Source organism: Amblyomma americanum, chromosome 2 (genome assembly GCF_052857255.1).
Source record: "Amblyomma americanum isolate KBUSLIRL-KWMA chromosome 2, ASM5285725v1, whole genome shotgun sequence".
NCBI lineage: Eukaryota > Metazoa > Arthropoda > Arachnida > Ixodida > Ixodidae > Amblyomma > Amblyomma americanum.
In genome coordinates this window covers 75,983,553-76,002,843 of record NC_135498.1, presented here as the reverse complement: position 1 = coordinate 76,002,843, position 19,291 = coordinate 75,983,553, and the positions used below count along the sequence as shown (strand labels likewise).

Below are 19,291 nucleotides of genomic sequence, written 5' to 3'. Positions count from 1 at the left end.
CGCTTTGTCTCTGGTTTTCTCCTGCACGCGTTTGTTTTGTAATAAAGTCTGCTCTGAACTTCTGTAATGCGCACACGTGTATTCCCTTCGCCTCGAGGACAGACGCTTGATACCTGAGCTACAGGTTGGATAGGGCCCTGCAGAATCCATTCGATAAGCTCTTTATTAATATCGGCAGTCGGTGAGCTCTAGCAGTAGCTACAAACCTCGATAATGGTCACTGCCCGTGTAACAGAGGCTTTACCTGCCTTCTCTGACAATGACAGAGCAACGTAACAACGACCACTTAGTTGGCACAATAAAACGTGTTCCCAGAATAAATTTTGTTTCCGCAGTAAAATGTGTGTTAAAGATTATGCTAACGGAGTTGGGTTTTTTCAGGAATGCGAACGAGTGAGTCTCTTAAATAATATTGTATTTAGGCTACTTGGCACAATCTCGAAAATTAAAGCGCAAAAGACAGGCTATAAACCTTCCGTACAATAAACAAATCGTAGAGCACAGCACAACATATAAGTGACACGTGCGCATTTAATCCACTGAACGCACACGACCGCCCATAGGACATTTCGTACTTTTCATGCACTGTGACGCAATTTGAACGATCTGGCTGGCAGGCCGACAATCCTTACAAAAATTTCTTTAGATAGTCTATAGACTGTCCATAGACTTCAGTTTATAAAGTCTATAGACTCTATGGACAAATCCTAGAGAACAGTCTATAGGCAATTGAAATCCTATAGACATACTGTCTATAGATAATCCTATAGATAGATAATGGCGCTCATCCTGTCTTTCTGCTTTCTATGTCCCCAAATTTTGCGCTAAAACGTTTTCATTCTGAAAATGGTCAATTTGCGGATGCTGCGAACATCTACAACCTATAAACATGCTGCCGCGCGGACGTACGTAGCATAATAGGCGTCGACGATGAACCTGAGGCGGCTCTTGAAGCCGCACTCGCCAGCCACGATGGAGGTGTAGGCCACGCCCACTATGAGCACCTTCTGGATCCGCTTGTATATGCTGCGTACAGCGGGGATGGGGCGGGAACAGAGGCGCGTTCAGCAAAACAAGTAAGGGATAATAAGTAAATATTCGCCGCTCTGGCCTGATGACACACTTTTTGAAGAATGTCTGCGACCGGGCCTATGCTAGAGTATAGTGGAGTATTATTTGGCTGCTACAGTACAACAAAAACTCGGAAACACGCGAATTTACTCCGGCTATCTCTAATATCCCTGAATTGAGGAACCTACACCTGCTTAAGGAATCGACTTTCGCACCATGAAAAGTTGAGATCGCATTGAGCCCGTAGTCACATCACAGCGCAAAGCTCATTGCAAGTCGCGAGCAGAGAAAACTCATTTTCACGTGCTGCTCAGCTAATCTCACCCTGAATGAAAGCTGACACCAGCATTCCATTTCTAAGGTTCATGTTTTATGGCTCTTTTACGGCTCTTCTCAAGAGGACGTAATCCCACACTTACTTTTCACTGCAGGAAATCCTTGGTACGCTGACGCTGTGCTCTGCGTAGCCAAGTGAAAGAACATGAAACAGAAAGAAGCCTAATCATACAGAACGCAACCGTTCGTTGCAAGACATAAGAATGAGAGAATAAGCGTACTACAAAACGGTTGATGGCATGCTTGCAAAACAGCGCAAATAGCACGCACCAGGTCTGAAAGGGGACAAGTACTGTGTAAACAGGAATACGTCTATATGGGAGTAAAAAAGAAAGTAAGCTGTCCTCAAGCTCACTCCCTTTTATCAAAGTGAGTACGCTAGAGGACAGCTTACTCCCTTTTTACTCCTTTCTGTTTAGAGTGTATATTTACACCCTAAGCACGAATAGGTCTATAACAGAGTAAAAAGAGTGCGGCTTCGTTTATAAACGAGAGTGCGGTAGAGGACAGCTTACTCCCTTTTTACTCCTTTCTGTTTAGAGTGTATATTTACACCCTAAGCACGAATAGGTCTATAACGGAGTAAAAAGAGTGCGGCTTCGTTTATAAACGAGAGTGCGGTAGAGGACAGCTTACTCCCTTTTTACTCCTTTCTGTTTAGTGTGTATATTTACACCCTAAGCACGAATAGGTCTATAACGGAGTAAAAAGAGTGCGGCTTCGTTTATAAACGAGTGCGGTAGAGGACAGCTTACTCCCTTTTTACTCCTTTCTGTTTAGAGTGTATATTTACACCCTAAGCACGAATAGGTCTATAACGGAGTAAAAAGAGTGCGGCTTCGTTTATAAACGAGAGTGCGGTAGAGGACAGCTTACTCCCTTTTTACTCCTTTCTGTTTAGAGTGTATATTTACACCCTAAGCACGAATAGGTCTATAACGGAGTAAAAAGAGTGCGGCTTCGTTTATAAACGAGAGTGCGGTAGAGGACAGCTCACTCCCTTTTTACTCCTTTCTGTTTAGAGTGTATATTTACACCCTAAGCACGAATAGGTCTATAACGGAGTAAAAAGAGTGCGGCTTCGTTTATAAACGAGAGTGCGGTAGAGGACAGCTTACTCCCTTTTTACTCCTTTCTGTTTAGAGTGTATATTTACACCCTAAGCACGAATAGGTCTATAACGGAGTAAAAAGAGTGCGGCTTCGTTTATAAACGAGAGTGCGGTAGAGGACAGCTTACTCCCTTTTTACTCCTTTCTGTTTAGAGTGTATATTTACACCCTAAGCACGAATAGGTCTATAACGGAGTAAAAAGAGTGCGGCTTCGTTTATAAACGAGAGTGCGGTAGAGGACAGCTTACTCCCTTTTTACTCCTTTCTGTTTAGAGTGTATATTTACACCCTAAGCACGAATAGGTCTATAACGGAGTAAAAAGAGTGCGGCTTCGTTTATAAACGAGAGTGCGGTAGAGGACAGCTTACTCCCTTTTTACTCCTTTCTGTTTAGAGTGTATATTTACACCCTAAGCACGAATAGGTCTATAACGGAGTAAAAAGAGTGCGGCTTCGTTTATAAACGAGAGTGCGGTAGAGGACAGCTTACTCCCTTTTTACTCATTTCTGTTTAGAGTGTATATTTACACCCTAAGCACGAATAGGTCTATAACGGAGTAAAAAGAGTGCGGCTTCGTTTATAAACGAGAGTGCGGTAGAGGACAGCTTACTCCCTTTTTACTCCTTTCTGTTTAGAGTGTATATTTACACCCTAAGCACGAATAGGTCTATAACGGAGTAAAAAGAGTGCGGCTTCGTTTATAAACGAGAGTGCGGTCGAGGACAGCTTACTCCCTTTTTACTACTTTCTGTTTAGAGTGTATATTTACACCCTAAGCACGAATAGGTCTATAACGGAGTAAAAAGAGTGCGGCTTCGTTTATAAACGAGAGTGCGGTAGAGGACAGCTTACTCCCTTTTTACTCCTTTCTGTTTAGAGTGTATATTTACACCCTAAGCACGAATAGGTCTATAACGGAGTAAAAAGAGTGCGGCTTCGTTTATAAACGAGAGTGCGGTCGAGGACAGCTTACTCCCTTTTTACTACTTTCTGTTTAGAGTGTATATTTACACCCTAAGCACGAATAGGTCTATAACGGAGTAAAAAGAGTGCGGCTTCGTTTATAAACGAGAGTGCGGTAGAGGACAGCTTACTCCCTTTTTACTCCTTTCTGTTTAGAGTGTATATTTACACCCTAAGCACGAATAGGTCTATAACGGAGTAAAAAGAGTGCGGCTTCGTTTATAAACGAGAGTGCGGTAGAGGACAGCTTACTCCCTTTTTACTCCTTTCTGTTTAGAGTGTATATTTACACCCTAAGCACGAATAGGTCTATAACGGAGTAAAAAGAGTGCGGCTTCGTTTATAAACAAGAGTGCGGTAGAGGACAGCTTACTCCCTTTTTACTCCTTTCTGTTTAGAGTGTATATTTACACCCTAAGCACGAATAGGTCTATAACGGAGTAAAAAGAGTGCGGCTTCGTTTATAAACGAGAGTGCGGTAGAGGACAGCTTACTCCCTTTTTACTCCTTTCTGTTTAGAGTGTATATTTACACCCTAAGCACGAATAGGTCTATAACGGAGTAAAAAGAGTGCGGCTTCGTTTATAAACGAGAGTGCGGTAGAGGACAGCTTACTCCCTTTTTACTCCTTTCAGTTTAGAGTGTACGTCTTTGCCCCCACTGTACTACCCTTAAAAAATACGACGTTCTTTACTTGTTACTCAACAAGAGGTGCGAAAAGCGATTTCCGAGGCGCGGTGTGCAGAGACCACATTCCTAGAATGTGGCCCAAGCAGTTGACAAAGATGGACGAGGATTCAGGGAAGCGATTAACTGCGACAGGCGTTTGTTGATAACTTTAAGAAGGGGCCTCAATAAACAGCAGTTTTAGAGAACTTCATACACTACTGCTCAGACAAGACTTTTCTTAGCGTGAGTTGTTGGCGACGAACCACAAGGAAACTGCGTGAATAGGTTAGTCTGGTCTTTTCCTTCATTTGCCGTACTGTATTCGCGGGTATTGTCCCCTTTTGGCTACGTTCCCTGTTATTCTAATATTTGCAGAAGTTTATGCATTAACTTATAGAAGGCCCCGTTACAGCCTTGAGCTCTGGGACCTCCTTCTATACGGTTTATGTAATATCTGTCTTTTATGAGTAAATGTTCTCCTTCTTGTACTTCTGTGTGCTGTTTCTAAACTAAGATATTTGTCCAGACTTAAATGTGGTCTTCATAATTACTCCTTAGAGAGGAGCACGACATTCACTTGGCGAAACACTGGAAAGAACGGTGTATCAGATTCAAGCCCACCAAGTTGCACATGGACTGTCAGAGACACCGCAGGGAAATGAACAGGAATAATGACAACTACATTGGGTTGTTTGGCGCAAAACGATCTCACACTGCACACGTTGTGGTTAAACTACAACAAGAAATGTGGGTGGCGAGGCTTTTCGAAAGTGTTTGAAACTACTATAGATGAACGGTTAGCAAGCTTTGTTGATAAATATAATACATTGAGTGCTGCTCAGTATGGATTTAAAAAAACAAAACAAGAAACAAGTCGTCTGAGTATGCACTACTGAATATCAAACATGAAATATTACAAAATGTTGAAAAGCGTTTATATACAGTAGGTATATTTTTGGACCTGAGGAAAGCTATTGACTGCGTTAATCATGATGTTCTTCTTTCTAAGCTTTACGGCTATGTAATATGCGGAAACGCCCACAAACTCTTAAAGAATTACCTGACTAATAGGTATCAGTATGTATCTTCTCAATCAGCCGTCGCTAAGATTAAAATTTTTTAACGGTGTTCCACCGGGGTCAATATTGGGGGTTTTATTATTCAACCTATATATATCAATGATCTTCCCTCTATACCTTCGACACCCCAAATCATTATGTATGCAGACGATACAAGCATATTCTTCTCAAATACATCATTATCAGTCTTAGAAGAAGACATTAACAATTACCTAAGGCATCTGTCTGATTGGTTGCACATAAATAAGCTGCAACTAAACGTTAATAACACAAAGTATGTTATATTTAAGCAATAAACAAGGCACTCTGTGCTAATTTTAATCGTGTTCTGCTGCAAAATATTAAAAGAGGTAAAAGAGCAAAAATTCTTAAGACGTTTGGTTTCAAAATGACATGTCATGGAATACACATGTTCATAAACTAGCCGTAGAATTAGGTAAGGCTGTTGGATGCATATATAGAAATAGTGAACTTATTCTTCTATGGTTGAAAAAAACATTGTACAACAAACTTCTTTCTAAACTATCATACTGTGCACCAGTATGGGGAATAACTACTGCTAATAATTATAACTTGTTCTTAGTATTAAAGGAAAAGGTATTAAAAATATTTGAGAAGCTACGCGATCTTCCTACTGAAAATCTATTTATCAAACATACAATGCTTCCAGCCACACAGATATACTACAAACTACTGCAACACATAAACAACGGTAAGTTATACCTTACTACTTCAGGTCAGACTATGATTTATCGGATTGTATTGCATTGCCTTGTTCCTTTTTTCAAGTTATTTTGCAAGCAATTATAACTATTTTCATTCCTGTTCAAACCGGACCGTAACCGTTTTTTTATGTGCGTATGTAATTTATTATTTGTTCTGCGAAAGCCTCCACAATGAGGCTAGCAGTATGTTGTAAATAAATAAAATAATAAATAAATGTCAAAGTACTCCCTGCGTAAACAGCAAAGAACAATACCATTAACTAGAACCAGCTACGGCCGACAGACCTTAAATTTTCAAATACCGCATTTATTGAATAATATTTCAGGAAAAGTCGACTTTCAACATCCCAGATTAAAACAATATGTCAAAATATATTTGATGAACCACCCCATCTCTTTTCCTTAATAGTGCCATCCACCATGACTGTCATAAACAATGTATATATGTATATTTAATATTTTCTGTGCTACATTAGATGCCATGTTGTGTATTCTTTATATGTATGTACGTATACATATACATATTTTCTTTTAAGTGCCACTATGTTCATTTGAACGTATTTAAGTAATATACATATAACTTGTGTTTTGTTAATAATTTGATCACTTTTCGTACACTTTGCATATGGAATTAACTTTTTTTGCCTATTTGTACACATTTGTACTGTATATATCCGCAATGTATTTTTAGTATTACTACCATGATGTATTTTGCGCGCTCTGCTGAAATTGCCACCACGAGCAGGAGCCTCTGTCAGGCCTTGTGCCTCAAGCTCCTGCTCCACTTTCACTGTAGAAAGAAATCAAATAAAGAAAAAAGAAAAGAATGAAATGCATCCCACGATCTAGGGTTTCGTAGCCAACGCCAAAAACGCTGAGCCACGTTGGCGGGTGAGGGCGTAAGATTGTTTTCCCAACCCCCATAAGTTCAATCAGCTTTGGTCGCCCCCCCCCCTCCAGAAAAAAAAAGAAGAAAGGAAACTATGATACGGAGTTCCCGGATTTGAACCCGGCCACGGCGGCTGCGTTTTTATGGAGGAAAAACGCTAAGGCGCCCGTGTGCTGTGCGATGTCAGTGCACGTTAAAGATCCCCAGGTGGTCGAAATTATTTCGGAGCCCTCCACTACGACACCTCTTCCTTCTTTCATTACCTCCTTTATCCCTTCCCTTACGGCGTGGTTCAGGTGTCCAACGATATATGAGACAGATACTGTGCCATTTCCTTTCCCCAAAAAACCAATTATTATTATTAGAAAGGAAACTAGCGGTGCAACAGAGAGCCATACTTTTGTTTCGCAAAGATTGGTCGTGCTGTTGAAAAAGCCGTCTCACCGTGCTGTGATGGCGGCCCCGGTGAACGGCTCGTCGTCCTGAAGACCGTCGTTTCCAGGCTCACCTTATCGCGGGCAGACATTTGCGGGGAGTTTGCGGCAGTCCAAAGCCCCGACGGTGATGGTCCGTGGCTCAGCCGGTCGGTTTCACTGTAGGCAGGCCTATAGGACGGCGGAAGTCGCACCGCGAAATTTTTCACAATAAGCGAGCGTGGTAAGCAATCTTTTCTCAAAGCGCTTAGGCCCAGTAAACGCTGGCCACGTTCGCGGACTTCGAAGACATCGGCCACATACACGCAAAAATGCGGAGTGGTATTATGGCCGCGGTTGAGTAATTGCACGCGATCCATGCTTTGAAGCCCTCGAAAATAAAATCTCAGCGTCGATCGAAACTGCTCATAAAAAAGCCGCCAAAAGGGCTTGTCGGCCCAGGGCGTAGTCTGCTAAAGGCTAATATATACTTGCGTTATTTCTCTTTTGTGACATTAATAACTTACGTCAAATATTTTACTGTTTATTTCTGCTTAATAATACTTAAACCAAGCATCAGCATCAGCTGTTTGTAAGAAAAAAATTATCATAGAATTTTCGTACAAGTGCAGTTGATTTCCAGTCCACTTCCCGTCGTGCTTAGCTCACCTCACGAATAAAGGTTCGATAGCTTGTTTGGCCTCCCTCTTCACTTCTGCTTCTGTCCCTTCACTATTTATTATTTTCGAAATAGTCACTTTGATCGCAGCTCGGTGATTTGTGTGCTGTACAGGTCTGTGAACTTCTGGATTTTACTCAACAGATGGACTCCTGTTGTGAGCTTAAGTAATAACGACGGAATAAACAGAACGGCACAGAGGAGCTTGCAGTTATCTCTGCCTTGATAGTGATCTCTCTCTCCCCTCTCCCCCCTCTCTCTCTGTCGTGGTCACAGTCTGGCGCTCATCACGAATTTCCACGCTTACCTGCGTTATTCTGCATACGAAACATAAGAGGTTAAAAAATATAACAAGCAAAGTCTCGTTTAACCGCTGTTATGGGGTGGCGGATATTTGAGTCGCGTTCCTCTGTGATAGTTTAGAATGTCTGAGTAGCTCAGGGGTACCGGAGGCTGGAGGCTGCTGCAAACGGGGACTTTCCCCAATCTAAATACCTTAAGTAAAATCTACCCCACGCAATACACAGCAGCAAATGTCCGTGGTGTGGAGAAAAACCCACGTTAATGCACATAACGTGGGTGTGTCAGAAAAACAAGGATCTAGCTGCAATAAACAAAAACCCGAGTGCGGAACAGTGGGAGGTGATGCTCTCCAGCGAGGACCCGGCCGTCCAGCGCGGATTGGTGCGGAGAGCCTACCTGGCGGCATACCTCAGTGGAGCCCTGGACCAGGGGCCCCAACCCTGTTAAGACGGGCTGCAATAACTCATCGGAAGATGAAGAAGAGAGCCCGCGACCGCTAATAACACATTTTAATATCAAATATAAATGAAGTTTTTCCTCCTCCTCCTCCTCGTTTAACCGCAGAAAGGTAACAGAAACCTTGAGTGTGCTAGGCAAAAAAAAATAAAAAAAGCTTCCGCACGAAATACGATGACTTAAACAGGGCTGGAAGCAACTATTCCAATGAACAACAATGATGATTAGAGAGAAGTCCTAATGGAAGGTTAAATCTTATGGTTTAGGTAGGTCTTGTTTGCTCGCAAGACTGCAGTTACGATTCGCGAATGCTGTGCTTTTAAATCTCGGTTCGCGTGCGGCCTTACCTGCACGACGTGGGTGGGGTCTGAACCAGCGTCTGAGGCCTTCTTGAACTGGGCGGTGTACTTTGGCCGTCGGGTGAGCCATGGGAGGGGTGGGCTGAAGGCGATAGAGAGTTGGTCCTTGCGCTCGTCTCCACGAGGCTTTCTCTACTGTGGCTGCTGTGAGGGGTGCCATTGCCCAGTGGTGACTTGGAGCTGGACCTTAACGCCTTCTTCAGAACAGAATCACGTGCCACCCTCAGCGGAGACCGGGAAGCGCTGGCGCCCAGTGAGGGAGCTCCCGGAGAGGAACCCCACCACATAGGCTGAGATAAATGTCTCTGGTCTCTGAATGCCCCCAGCGTAGACCGTGGCATTTGGCGGTCTGCAGAGGACCACGTAAGGCGCGATGTCTGGGCGCGAGACAGCTGGAATTCGAGATAATCAAACAAGCATCACCAAGTTGAATTGAAACACGTGCTCCTCAGCTGAGTTCCACCATAGGATCAAAATTATACACCGTTTAAAAGATGTTGTGTGGTCTATAGCTACATAATTTAGGTTAAAGATTTTAAACGGATCCAAAGGTACACTTGCTCAGAGGCAAGCAACGCTAACGATTTTTCATTATTCTTAGCGTCGGCATGTTTGGTTTTGATTTTAGGCATTTAGCCTCCAAAAGTGACTCAGGTTATGAGGGACGCCGTAGTGGCGGGCTCCGGATAATGTCGACTACCTGAGGTTCTCTAACGTGTAATGGCACCGCACAGTACACAGACCTCTAGCATTCCGCCTCCATCAAAATGTGACTGCTGCGGCAAGGATCGAACCTGCGTCTTTTCAGTCAACAGCCAAGCACCATAACCACTGAACCACGGCGGCGTATGGACTTGTGCTACGTATCACTGCATAACTGTAGCTGTCCTGACTCTCCCTCGAGTAATGCAAAATAATACTGCCTCCGCTTTATGGATGTGAGAAAAGCAGGCAAGATGAAATCTTTCAAATAACAAAATGAACAAAGGGCGGGAGAGAATCCTCAGTCCACTACCCAACGTTTCGACATTTCCTCTTGCTGAAATTCGGCCATCGGTATGGGACTAAATTTCTGCTGCCCCTTGTTCATTCTATGTTGCCTCTGTTGTCATACCCAGAAATTCTGGACAAAAGCCTTTTTGAGCGGGAAACCGTTTATGAACGCAATTTTTTCATATAATGTGAGATTTCATTATAACAATAAATGTATCAACGGATCACCCATGGCAATCTTGTATTTTTTGTCTATTCACGTTAATGTTATCGTCAAAAGCGTTCCCCATTCGTTTTCTATGCCAGTCTTAACTGTTTGATGCTCTCGCTGGGAACGCTTTAAAAGAAATATTTTGCTACAAATCAGAATAATGGACCATGACCTTCAATATTTCCATAACAGTGTCTTACAATTTTCTAATTCTCGAAATTTTTCTCCGAAATTGCTGGACATGGGCTCATGAGACCCCTGTTGTTTTGCTACGCGGACATCTTTCAGCACGGTTTAAAGCAACTTGCCTCATAGGCAGTCGACCTCGAGGTTGCCGTGGAGGCGTGAAACACGCTCGTGTCGGCTGAGGCCTGCGCGTCTGCCAATTCGGGTGACTGGAATCGTCTCCTGGCCCTCAGAAGTCGCAGCTGGGGAGACTCCATGCAGGCCGAGCGCAGCGCACTCGCCATCTGCCTGACGACGTCGTCCATCCTCACGAGCGCCCACGGGAAGCCCTGTCCGGGCAGCGGAGGCTCCTCTGGGCTGGGTGTTCGAGATGCGGAACCCTTCGCGACCGGCGAACGGGCCAATCGCTGATGCAGGCGGTCGTCAGAACGAAGGGTGTGCGTTCTCGTCTCTGTCGTCAACGTCTGGGTGGCAGGTGCCGCGCCGAGTTGTGCTTGCTGCTGGGATAACACTGCGGCGTCGTCCTGCAATGGCAGAGGAGATGCGTCAGAAGTTTGACGAGCGTTGTAGCAAACCTGTTTACAGTTAACGTACTCTTTTTGAAGCGAAAAGCTTCACTACGCTAGGTAAAGCAGCCTTCAAGTAAGCAGCACAACGACCTTTAACGACCTTCAGGCCAACAGTTATAGTGTCGAACCCTTCAACCTTGAACCCTGACAGTCACCCATAGCCTTTTGTTGACTTTTGACATTGGGTGCCTTTGGGTTGACCTTTGACCTTAAAAACATGCGATGGGGTGATGTGAAGGCACGTGGCGACATCCGACGGGGGTGTCGTAAGACAACGTGATACCACGTCATATCCCAGTGGTCGTGTGGGTATATATAGAACGGCTGTCGCGAGAGTGTAGCGTAGCTGCCATGGATGAGCCTCCGACGGTTAGCAAGCTTGTTTGCTTTTCGCTGAATTCCATGGTTAGCCAAGTTAGGCCACTGCCAACTTTTTTCTAAAGGGTACGTAGTTTGAATCAGAAGAATTAAATTGTGAAAAATCCTCCCAATCATCTTGCATCAGAGCCCTGAATTCAGGAAGTTAGTGTTTCCTGTGATAAACACCTCGAAAGATTCGTAAGGTGGCACAAACAGCAGTGGCAGTTCAGTTCACATTAATCTGACAAACAGATTTTTTGTCACATCCGTAAGAAGCAACACCTGAGATGTAGCTGCATGGCTTACAAATTCTAAAGGCAACGAAAAAAAATGCATCACTCTGCTTGTTTAAATAGGTATTTTTAAAAGAACGTCTTGCTGGGCAAGTTGGTACATCTTTGGATTACAGGCGCGAAAACAGACAGACCACAAGGTAGATAAACGGGACGGAGCGCCCCGTCCCGTTTATCTACCTTGTGGTCTGTCTGTTTTCGCGCCTGTAATCCAAACTATTTTTAAGCCGGATTGTCTGTTAATGCTCACGCCTAAAGAAAAGACGCAAATTGAGCCGTTTGCTAGGATCAGCAAAAGCCCAAAAAATAAGAGCGGAGCGAATGGAATGTTATGATGAGCAATGACATAAGCGATAAGAGAGATTTACACGGCCGAATGTCATCGCCAATGCACAGAAACAACAGGAGCCGTTCTCTTATGTGCTGCGGAATCAAAATAACACCCGATTTTAAATCTCAACTGTTTGAAATCTAAGACATTTTAAGGTCCCAAAGAAGGGGCACAAAATGTTGTTTAAAATTGTCAAACACAAGGCTTAATAACAGCTTTATTAACAATCTGTGCGAGCCAGCTATAGCGCGCGATGTGGCGAATGCGGAGAGCTACACGTGCCGGCATGTTGTCAGCGAGTCGGCAGATGCAGGCAGCCAGCAGCAGGGTTACGAAGGCAGCCGGCAAGACCAGCGACGCCACGAAGGCGACCAGCATGATCGAAACAAGCAGCCTCCTGACCCGCAAGCCTAGGGAGCGCAGCAGCAACAGCGACAGCCGCCTCCCCAGGCGCGTCAGTTCGACCGCCACGTACACGACCAGGAAGCCCGTCAGTGACACCATCTCCTGCAGATACAGAGCGGCAATATGGCTGGGGTCAAAAATTAGGAAGTACTGACAGCGTGGTTAGGCTGGGGGCGATCCGTCCCTCAGCAAAAAAAGGCTGTGCAAAAAATATATAACTGGGTTGTCGGGGAAAGGAAATGGCGCCGCATCTGTCTCACATCCAGGCGGACACCTGAACCGCGCCATAAGTGAAGGGATAAAGGAAGGACTGAGAGAAGAATGGAAGAAAGAGGTGCCGTAGTGAAGGGCTCCGGAATAATTTCTACCACCTGGGGATCTTTACGTGCACTGCCATGGCACAGCACACGGGCGCCTTAGCCTTTCGCCTCCATCGAGATGCGGCCGCCGCGTTTGGGATTGAGCCCGGCTACGCCGGCTCAGTAGCCGAGCGCGGTCTAACCACTGAGCCACCGCGGCGGGTAAAATTGCATCTCGAACGTGTGCAAAAATTTCATATGAATTTTTTTGTTATTATGTCCCTACGCTTAAATATCAACACGAATACTTTCGAAGTGCATAAGAGTGATGCTTTTAACATTCTTACGAATATGTCACAAATACAACTTTTTAACTAATCACGCGCGCAATCCGTACATATTTATTATTGTATACATAGTTTTCGTGTATATTACCTCTCCTCTGTGCCCGGCTAGTAAGGGGCGAAATGCTTGGAAAAGGGGTCTTTGATCCCACCTTGAGTAATCGAAAAATATCTTGTGTCATGGCGTTCTGTGGCCGTATATACCGTAGGCGCTCTTTGGTCGTAGATCATCATCATCACCTCTCCCTCCTATCCTCTCTTCCTGTCCCCTCACCTCTTTCATTTCATTTCTCCATTCTGCCTGCTACCCTTTATTTCCGTTGCCCCAGCTCAGGTGCTTCAGTTTCAATGACAACTGCCGGTGACAGGAAAAATCTTTTCCTTCCTTTTTATTATAATTTTAATAAACCACTTACTACTACTACTTCTACTACTCTTAGTATATTACTATGCATAAAAATACACTATAAATATCGATTAAATACATCACGTTACAAAGCCGCCATGTTGTCACAGTGGGTATGAAGCTCTGCTGCTGACGCGAATGACGCGGGTTCAATCCCGACCGCGGCGGCCGCCTTTCGATGGAGGCGAAACGCTAAGGCGCCCGTGAGCTGCGTGATGTCACTGCACGTTAAAGATCCCCAGGTAGTCGAAATTATTCCGGAGCTCTCCACTACGGTACCACTTTCTTACTTTCTTCTTTCACTCCCTCCATTATTCCCTCCCTTATGAAGCGGTTCAGGTATCCAGCCATATCCGTCTCACATATATCCGTCTCACATATATGGGAGACGGATACTGCGCGATTTCTTTTCCCCAAAAGCCAATTTTCAATTTTTTCTACATTTAAAATACATTGAAAATATATTCACTTCGGCTTAAAAACAGGGCTGCTAGTCGGCTTTACCGGCAGACACTCATTAGTTTTCAACAGAACTAATCACTGACCCACCGAAATGACGGTTTGGTCGATGACCCTTCTATTGCTATAAGCATAAGTAGCCTCATCCCTGGTCACGTGACGCCACTTCAATGGGAACGATGTCGCCACACCGCAAATACAGATAGAAAGTGACATCAGCAAAGCTGGAAGTGCCCCGAAAAGCGTAATAGTTGGCTTACCTTATGTATACCCCCGTTAGGATACACATTATCTTGCCCGGTGAAGCGTTCCTGGCGCAAATACTGTGGGCCCGCAAACTGTCGCACAAGTGCCGGACTAGTCGCGTTCGAATCTGGCGGCGATCTAGAACCGAAGTTCGTCTTAACTTGCGTCAACCATCAGTCAAGAGTCGAACTCTCTACCACCAAATACATAGGCGTCTATGGGAGCCAATCAGCCTTGCGTATCGGGTGTCCTTTTCGCTGGCATTTTCGGGCCCGGAGGTGCCCCAGACGCACTTCCCGGTATAATGCTATCACATTCTCCACAAGTAAATGGTGGTTATATTCCCGCTAGAAGTTACGATACACAAAAGGAAGAGCTTTACTGTTCACCGAAACGTGACCTCGAGCACTAGACTGTTCCACGGCAGCATGCAGTGTGCTGCAGATATGTTCATGACGACTGCCCATTTGTAAGAATTGAAGCACATTTGGGACGAATTTTATATTTACGAAAGTACGCTTTTAATGCATTTCCAATATGCAATGCATTCCCGGAAACGCCATATCAAGCACTAGATTCTTTTACGGCAGCTTGAAGTGCGCTGCAAATATGTTTGCGAGGACTGCCCATTTGTTAGAATTGAAGTATACTTCACAGGAATGAATTTCCTATTTAGGAAAGGAATACATATAACACATTGACAACATGCTAAAACCGCATATATATATATATATTTTTTACGTATTCGAAACGTGCTCGAAACATTCTTTGGTCAATTGTTTTTGACAAATTTTAATATATTTCGAATACCGAGCATTACATATTTGTAGTGCATTTTTGAATATAAAATGTATTTAAAATACAATATAAATATCCCGCCGTATATTCCAAACATATTTATTTTCGCTTAGGGGTGATTACAGCGGAGTTATTATGATTATATTCATATTTTTTCGAACTTCGCGAAACCGGCGCTGTGTTGAAGCCTCGATGGCCAGAATAACTGAGTCTTGGCCGCCCCAGCGCAGTGCCTCTGCCCGAACGCTTTTCGCGACGGCACATTGGTGGCGCCGACATTTGGTACTATTTTTTGATTTGCTCAAGTCTCATTTCTCCGCTTGTATGTGATGTCATGAATTCAGAGAACCAGTCAGAGATGTCGTAGACGCCACTAATGGATAACGTCATGATTCTGAGAACCAATCATACCGCTGTGTCAGCCTCGTGTGGGCCACGTTATTATTCAGAGAACTAATCAGAAGTGTTACATGAGTCGGTTTGTTGTCAACTGATGTACTTGTGGTCACGTGGTCGACATACACCACGATATTCATCGAAATCGCGAAACCCACAAACGCGCCAGATGTCTTCGCAGCGTGCTTGAGAAGCGGTATTCACTCACCCATCCTCCGCATCTGTATTGGTTTGGGCGGAACCTCAAAACATTTTCGACCTTTTTTGGCCAGTTCTCCAAAATAAAGCACACACACGACACAGTGCATGGCCCGCGTTTTTTTATCTCACCATCGAGCATGCATGCGTGGCAACGACGGTAGTGTGCCTTCATTCTACTCTTTGTTCCACGAGACATGCTCGCAGCCTATTTACCACATGGCCTGCCTACTTCGTCACCGATTCTCACAAAGAACCTGCGGCCGAGTGCTGCTCACTTTCGCCCCTCGCTTCCTGCCTCTCCTCTCGTACAGCCAGCCGTTCGTTATTCGCCGATCAAGTTACCCGCCGCAGCGGGTAGACGCACTCACATTCGCCTCTCGAGCTCCAGGTTCCGGGGGCCGCATTTAGAATGTAACAAAATTTATTCATGCCGGTTTGCTGTGCTATAAGCTGTGCGAGGTTGGAAGACCTTGGGCGGTCGAATTTAGCCCGTGGCCACCCAGTATGGCGTCTCTCATTGACCAAGTCGTCATCATCAGGATCATCATCATTAGCCTGACTACGCCCACTGCAAACCAAAGGCATCTCCCATGTCTCTCCAATTAACCCTGTCCTTTGCCAGTTTCGGCCACCGTGCCCAAGTGCAGCTTAGACAACAAATTGCGCATGCCAAATACCACATCCCCCTGTCCCGTGACTGTGACGCCTGAAATTGTGTGATGTGTTAGTCACGTAACGTACTCATTTACGTACAGACATATTTCAAAGCGCCTGTCGAGATGCATGCTGATTATAGCGTGTGAGAAATACTGATGGCTCTCCAGACGCGGCTTCACCACGGCCTGGTAGAAAGTACTTGGATAATTTTCAGTAGGTTTATAAACTCTTACCTGTGAGGATTACCATAAAACCATACCATAAAACCGTAGGATTACCATAAAGTCTACTTATAGTATTGTTGTGACCTTGCTGACATGTTTCCCAATATCTCCTTTGCATGTGTTGTTGTATGTAGCTATATCCCCCTACAATAATGCCTCATGGGCGCTGTGGGTACTTGCAATAAATAAATAAATAAAACATACCCCATGCATACTCCCACGCGCCGCATGCATACACCTAGTCTGCTAAACTGCTGAAGAGAATTCAGAGTCCATAAATCTTCCGTTTGAAGTGACAAAGACAGGGCATGGAATGATACCACTACGTGTTACTCACCGCAGAGGCACTGGTGAGAAGGTCTGCGTAGTCTGTCTGGGACACACCGACCAATGCGGCGCCTACCCACGGGCACATGGACACCACGGCTAGCGGGAGTGACTGGAGAACCGTGAACAGCGCCACCAGGAGCACGGCGTACAACAGCCCCTGCGCTCCACAGTACACACAATGCTGGTATACACGCTTCGAGCAATAAAGACACTTCTAAAGGCTGTTTTAGCTGCACAAAGTAAAATTTGACTTTGCTGAGGCGACTTTTACAGACTCTGAGTTTTACAAAACATAGCCGCGTAAGAGACCTGCATAGCGTCACAGCTGGCGGCACTGAATTAGCTTGACGCAGCCCCAAACTGCTGATATCGCTCACTGGTGATTGCAACTTTGGAACAAAGAACTATATATGAGCTTAACAGGTATGTGAAGTATCTGCGCTTTAACCTGAAAACGTCTCGAGAGGACCTAAGTCTGCCAACAAGGCCTCCTGATCACTCACTGATTATGGAGCCTTTTTTTTATGGTCCCTCTGCATGCAATTTGCTCATGTGCGAGTGTGTGGCCCTATCTCTGTCACCTCTTTAACATCTCATTTCTGTCGCCTTTCTGGCAGTCAGCAGGGTGAAAACAATGCTAAACCGGGGGTTTATGACTGGCCCGTGTACTGAGCCGCCACGTGTGGCAGCCTGGCAGATGCTTCCACCGACGCGAGTTTTTCGTAAGCACCAAATACGAATGACGGACACTGTGAGTCTACTGCCTCTTTCTAATCAAGCAGGTAGTAATTCGTGCAGCCAGAGGTATTCATGGAAAACAAAATACTAAAAATAATACCCAAAGCATCACGAAATTCAAGTTGTAGGGCACTTGCAACTATAAACGCGTTGAAACAACAACCTTTCTCTGTAAAGTTTCGATACTTCTCTAGAAATGATTAATAATTAATAATAATTGGTTTTTTGGGGAAAGGAAATGGCGCAGTGTTTGTCTCATATATCGTTGGACACCTGAACCGCGCCGTAAGGGAAGGGATAAAGGAGGGAGTGAAAGAAGAAAGGAAGAAGAGGTGCCGTAGTGGAGGGCTCCGGAATAGTTTCGACCACCTGGGGATCTTTAACGTGCACTGACATCGCACAGCACACGGGCGCCTTAGCGTTTTTCCTCCATAAAAACGCAGTCCAAAACAAATGTTGGTGCGTATGTGTAGCGCCATCTTTTCGGGCTAACCTGAGCTATTTATGTTAATTGCTGTGGCAGCTGCTAGATGGCACTACATGTAGAAAAATACGTTGTCACTAGTCGTCTGCGCATTCTACTGTGAGTGGATGTGGAGAGATGGACGTCCACCTCGAACAGCGTGTAAACATCAAATTCTGTGTGAAGCTGGGAAAGACAGCCACGCAGACGTATGAGCTCCTTCATGACGCTTATGGCAACGAGACGCTATCGCGGGCTCGAGTTTTCGAGTGGCACAAAAGGTCCGTTTGGGGGAGAACGTCGGTGGAAGACGACGCAAGGCAGGGGCGTCCTTCAACCTCACGGAATGAAAACAACGTTACCCGGATCAAGGAAATCGTACAGCAAGACCGCATCATTACAGTCCGCATGCTATCAGATGCTCTCGACATTAGTAAGACAACACGTCCCCAAATTTTGGGTGAGAAATTCGGGAAACGAAAGCTCAATGCCAGACTTGTGCCCCACTCCCTCACACAGGACCAGAAGGACACGCGGGAATAAGTGAGCGCTGATTCGCTCTCTGAGGCAGAGAAGGATGCTGCTTTCGTCGACAGCATCATTGCTGAAGACGAAATATGGTGTCTTCATTACGATCCTCTAGCAAAGAGGCAGAGCGCCGAATGCCGGTCCACAAGCTCCCCGGCGTTGAGAAAGGTGCAGCGACAGAAGACCAAAACAAAGACGATGCTGGTAGTTTTTGTCGAGGCCAGAGGTGTCATACAGCACGAGCTCGTCCCACAAAGGCAGACGGTGAATCAGGAGATTTATATCCGCAGGCTCCAACACATGCATGATGCACTGCGACGCCGTCGTCTTGACTAATGGGCATCTGGACAATGGAGCCTTCTCCACGATAACGCAAGGCCGCACACTGCTCTTCGCGTGACAAAATTTAACGCCAAGCCGCAATACTCGCCTGACCTCTCCCCATGCGATTTTTTTCTGTTTTCTCGTATGAAGAGAGCCCTAAAAGGTCGCTGGATGGGGAGCATGGATGTCATTCAAGACGCCACGACAAAGGAGCTGACAGCCCTGCCAAAAGAAGCGTTTTACAACTTTTTCCAAGACCTCAAGAAGCGTTAGAAGCTGTGTATAGGCTGCAATGGAGACTATTTCAAAAGGGGCTGCACAAATTATTTCAATGTTAAACGCATTTTTTTAATTGACTCAGTCTCGGAACTTTACGGACAAAGGTTGTATAATGTTACACATAAAAAACCTCCTAGAACACCCGAGCATTCCTTCTACTTAAGGCCGCCGAGGTGGCTGAGTGGTTATGGAGCTC

At 45.1% G+C, this 19,291-nt stretch overlaps 1 protein-coding gene across 1 annotated transcript in view; it reads right to left on the bottom strand.

Moving 5' to 3' along the window:
* LOC144119806 (uncharacterized) overlaps positions 1–19,291 on the bottom strand; it is a 31,707-nt gene that overhangs the window by 11,156 nt on the left and 1,260 nt on the right. The window contains exons 2-8 of the mRNA XM_077652342.1: positions 16,771–16,920; positions 12,281–12,505; positions 10,568–10,969; positions 9,044–9,447; positions 7,290–7,450; positions 1,491–1,530; positions 910–1,026 (exon numbers count right to left, since the gene is read on the bottom strand). Coding sequence (XP_077508468.1) covers positions 910–1,026; positions 1,491–1,530; positions 7,290–7,450; positions 9,044–9,447; positions 10,568–10,969; positions 12,281–12,505; positions 16,771–16,920 — 1,499 coding nt within the window. The remainder of the gene's footprint in view (positions 1–909; positions 1,027–1,490; positions 1,531–7,289; positions 7,451–9,043; positions 9,448–10,567; positions 10,970–12,280; positions 12,506–16,770; positions 16,921–19,291) is intronic.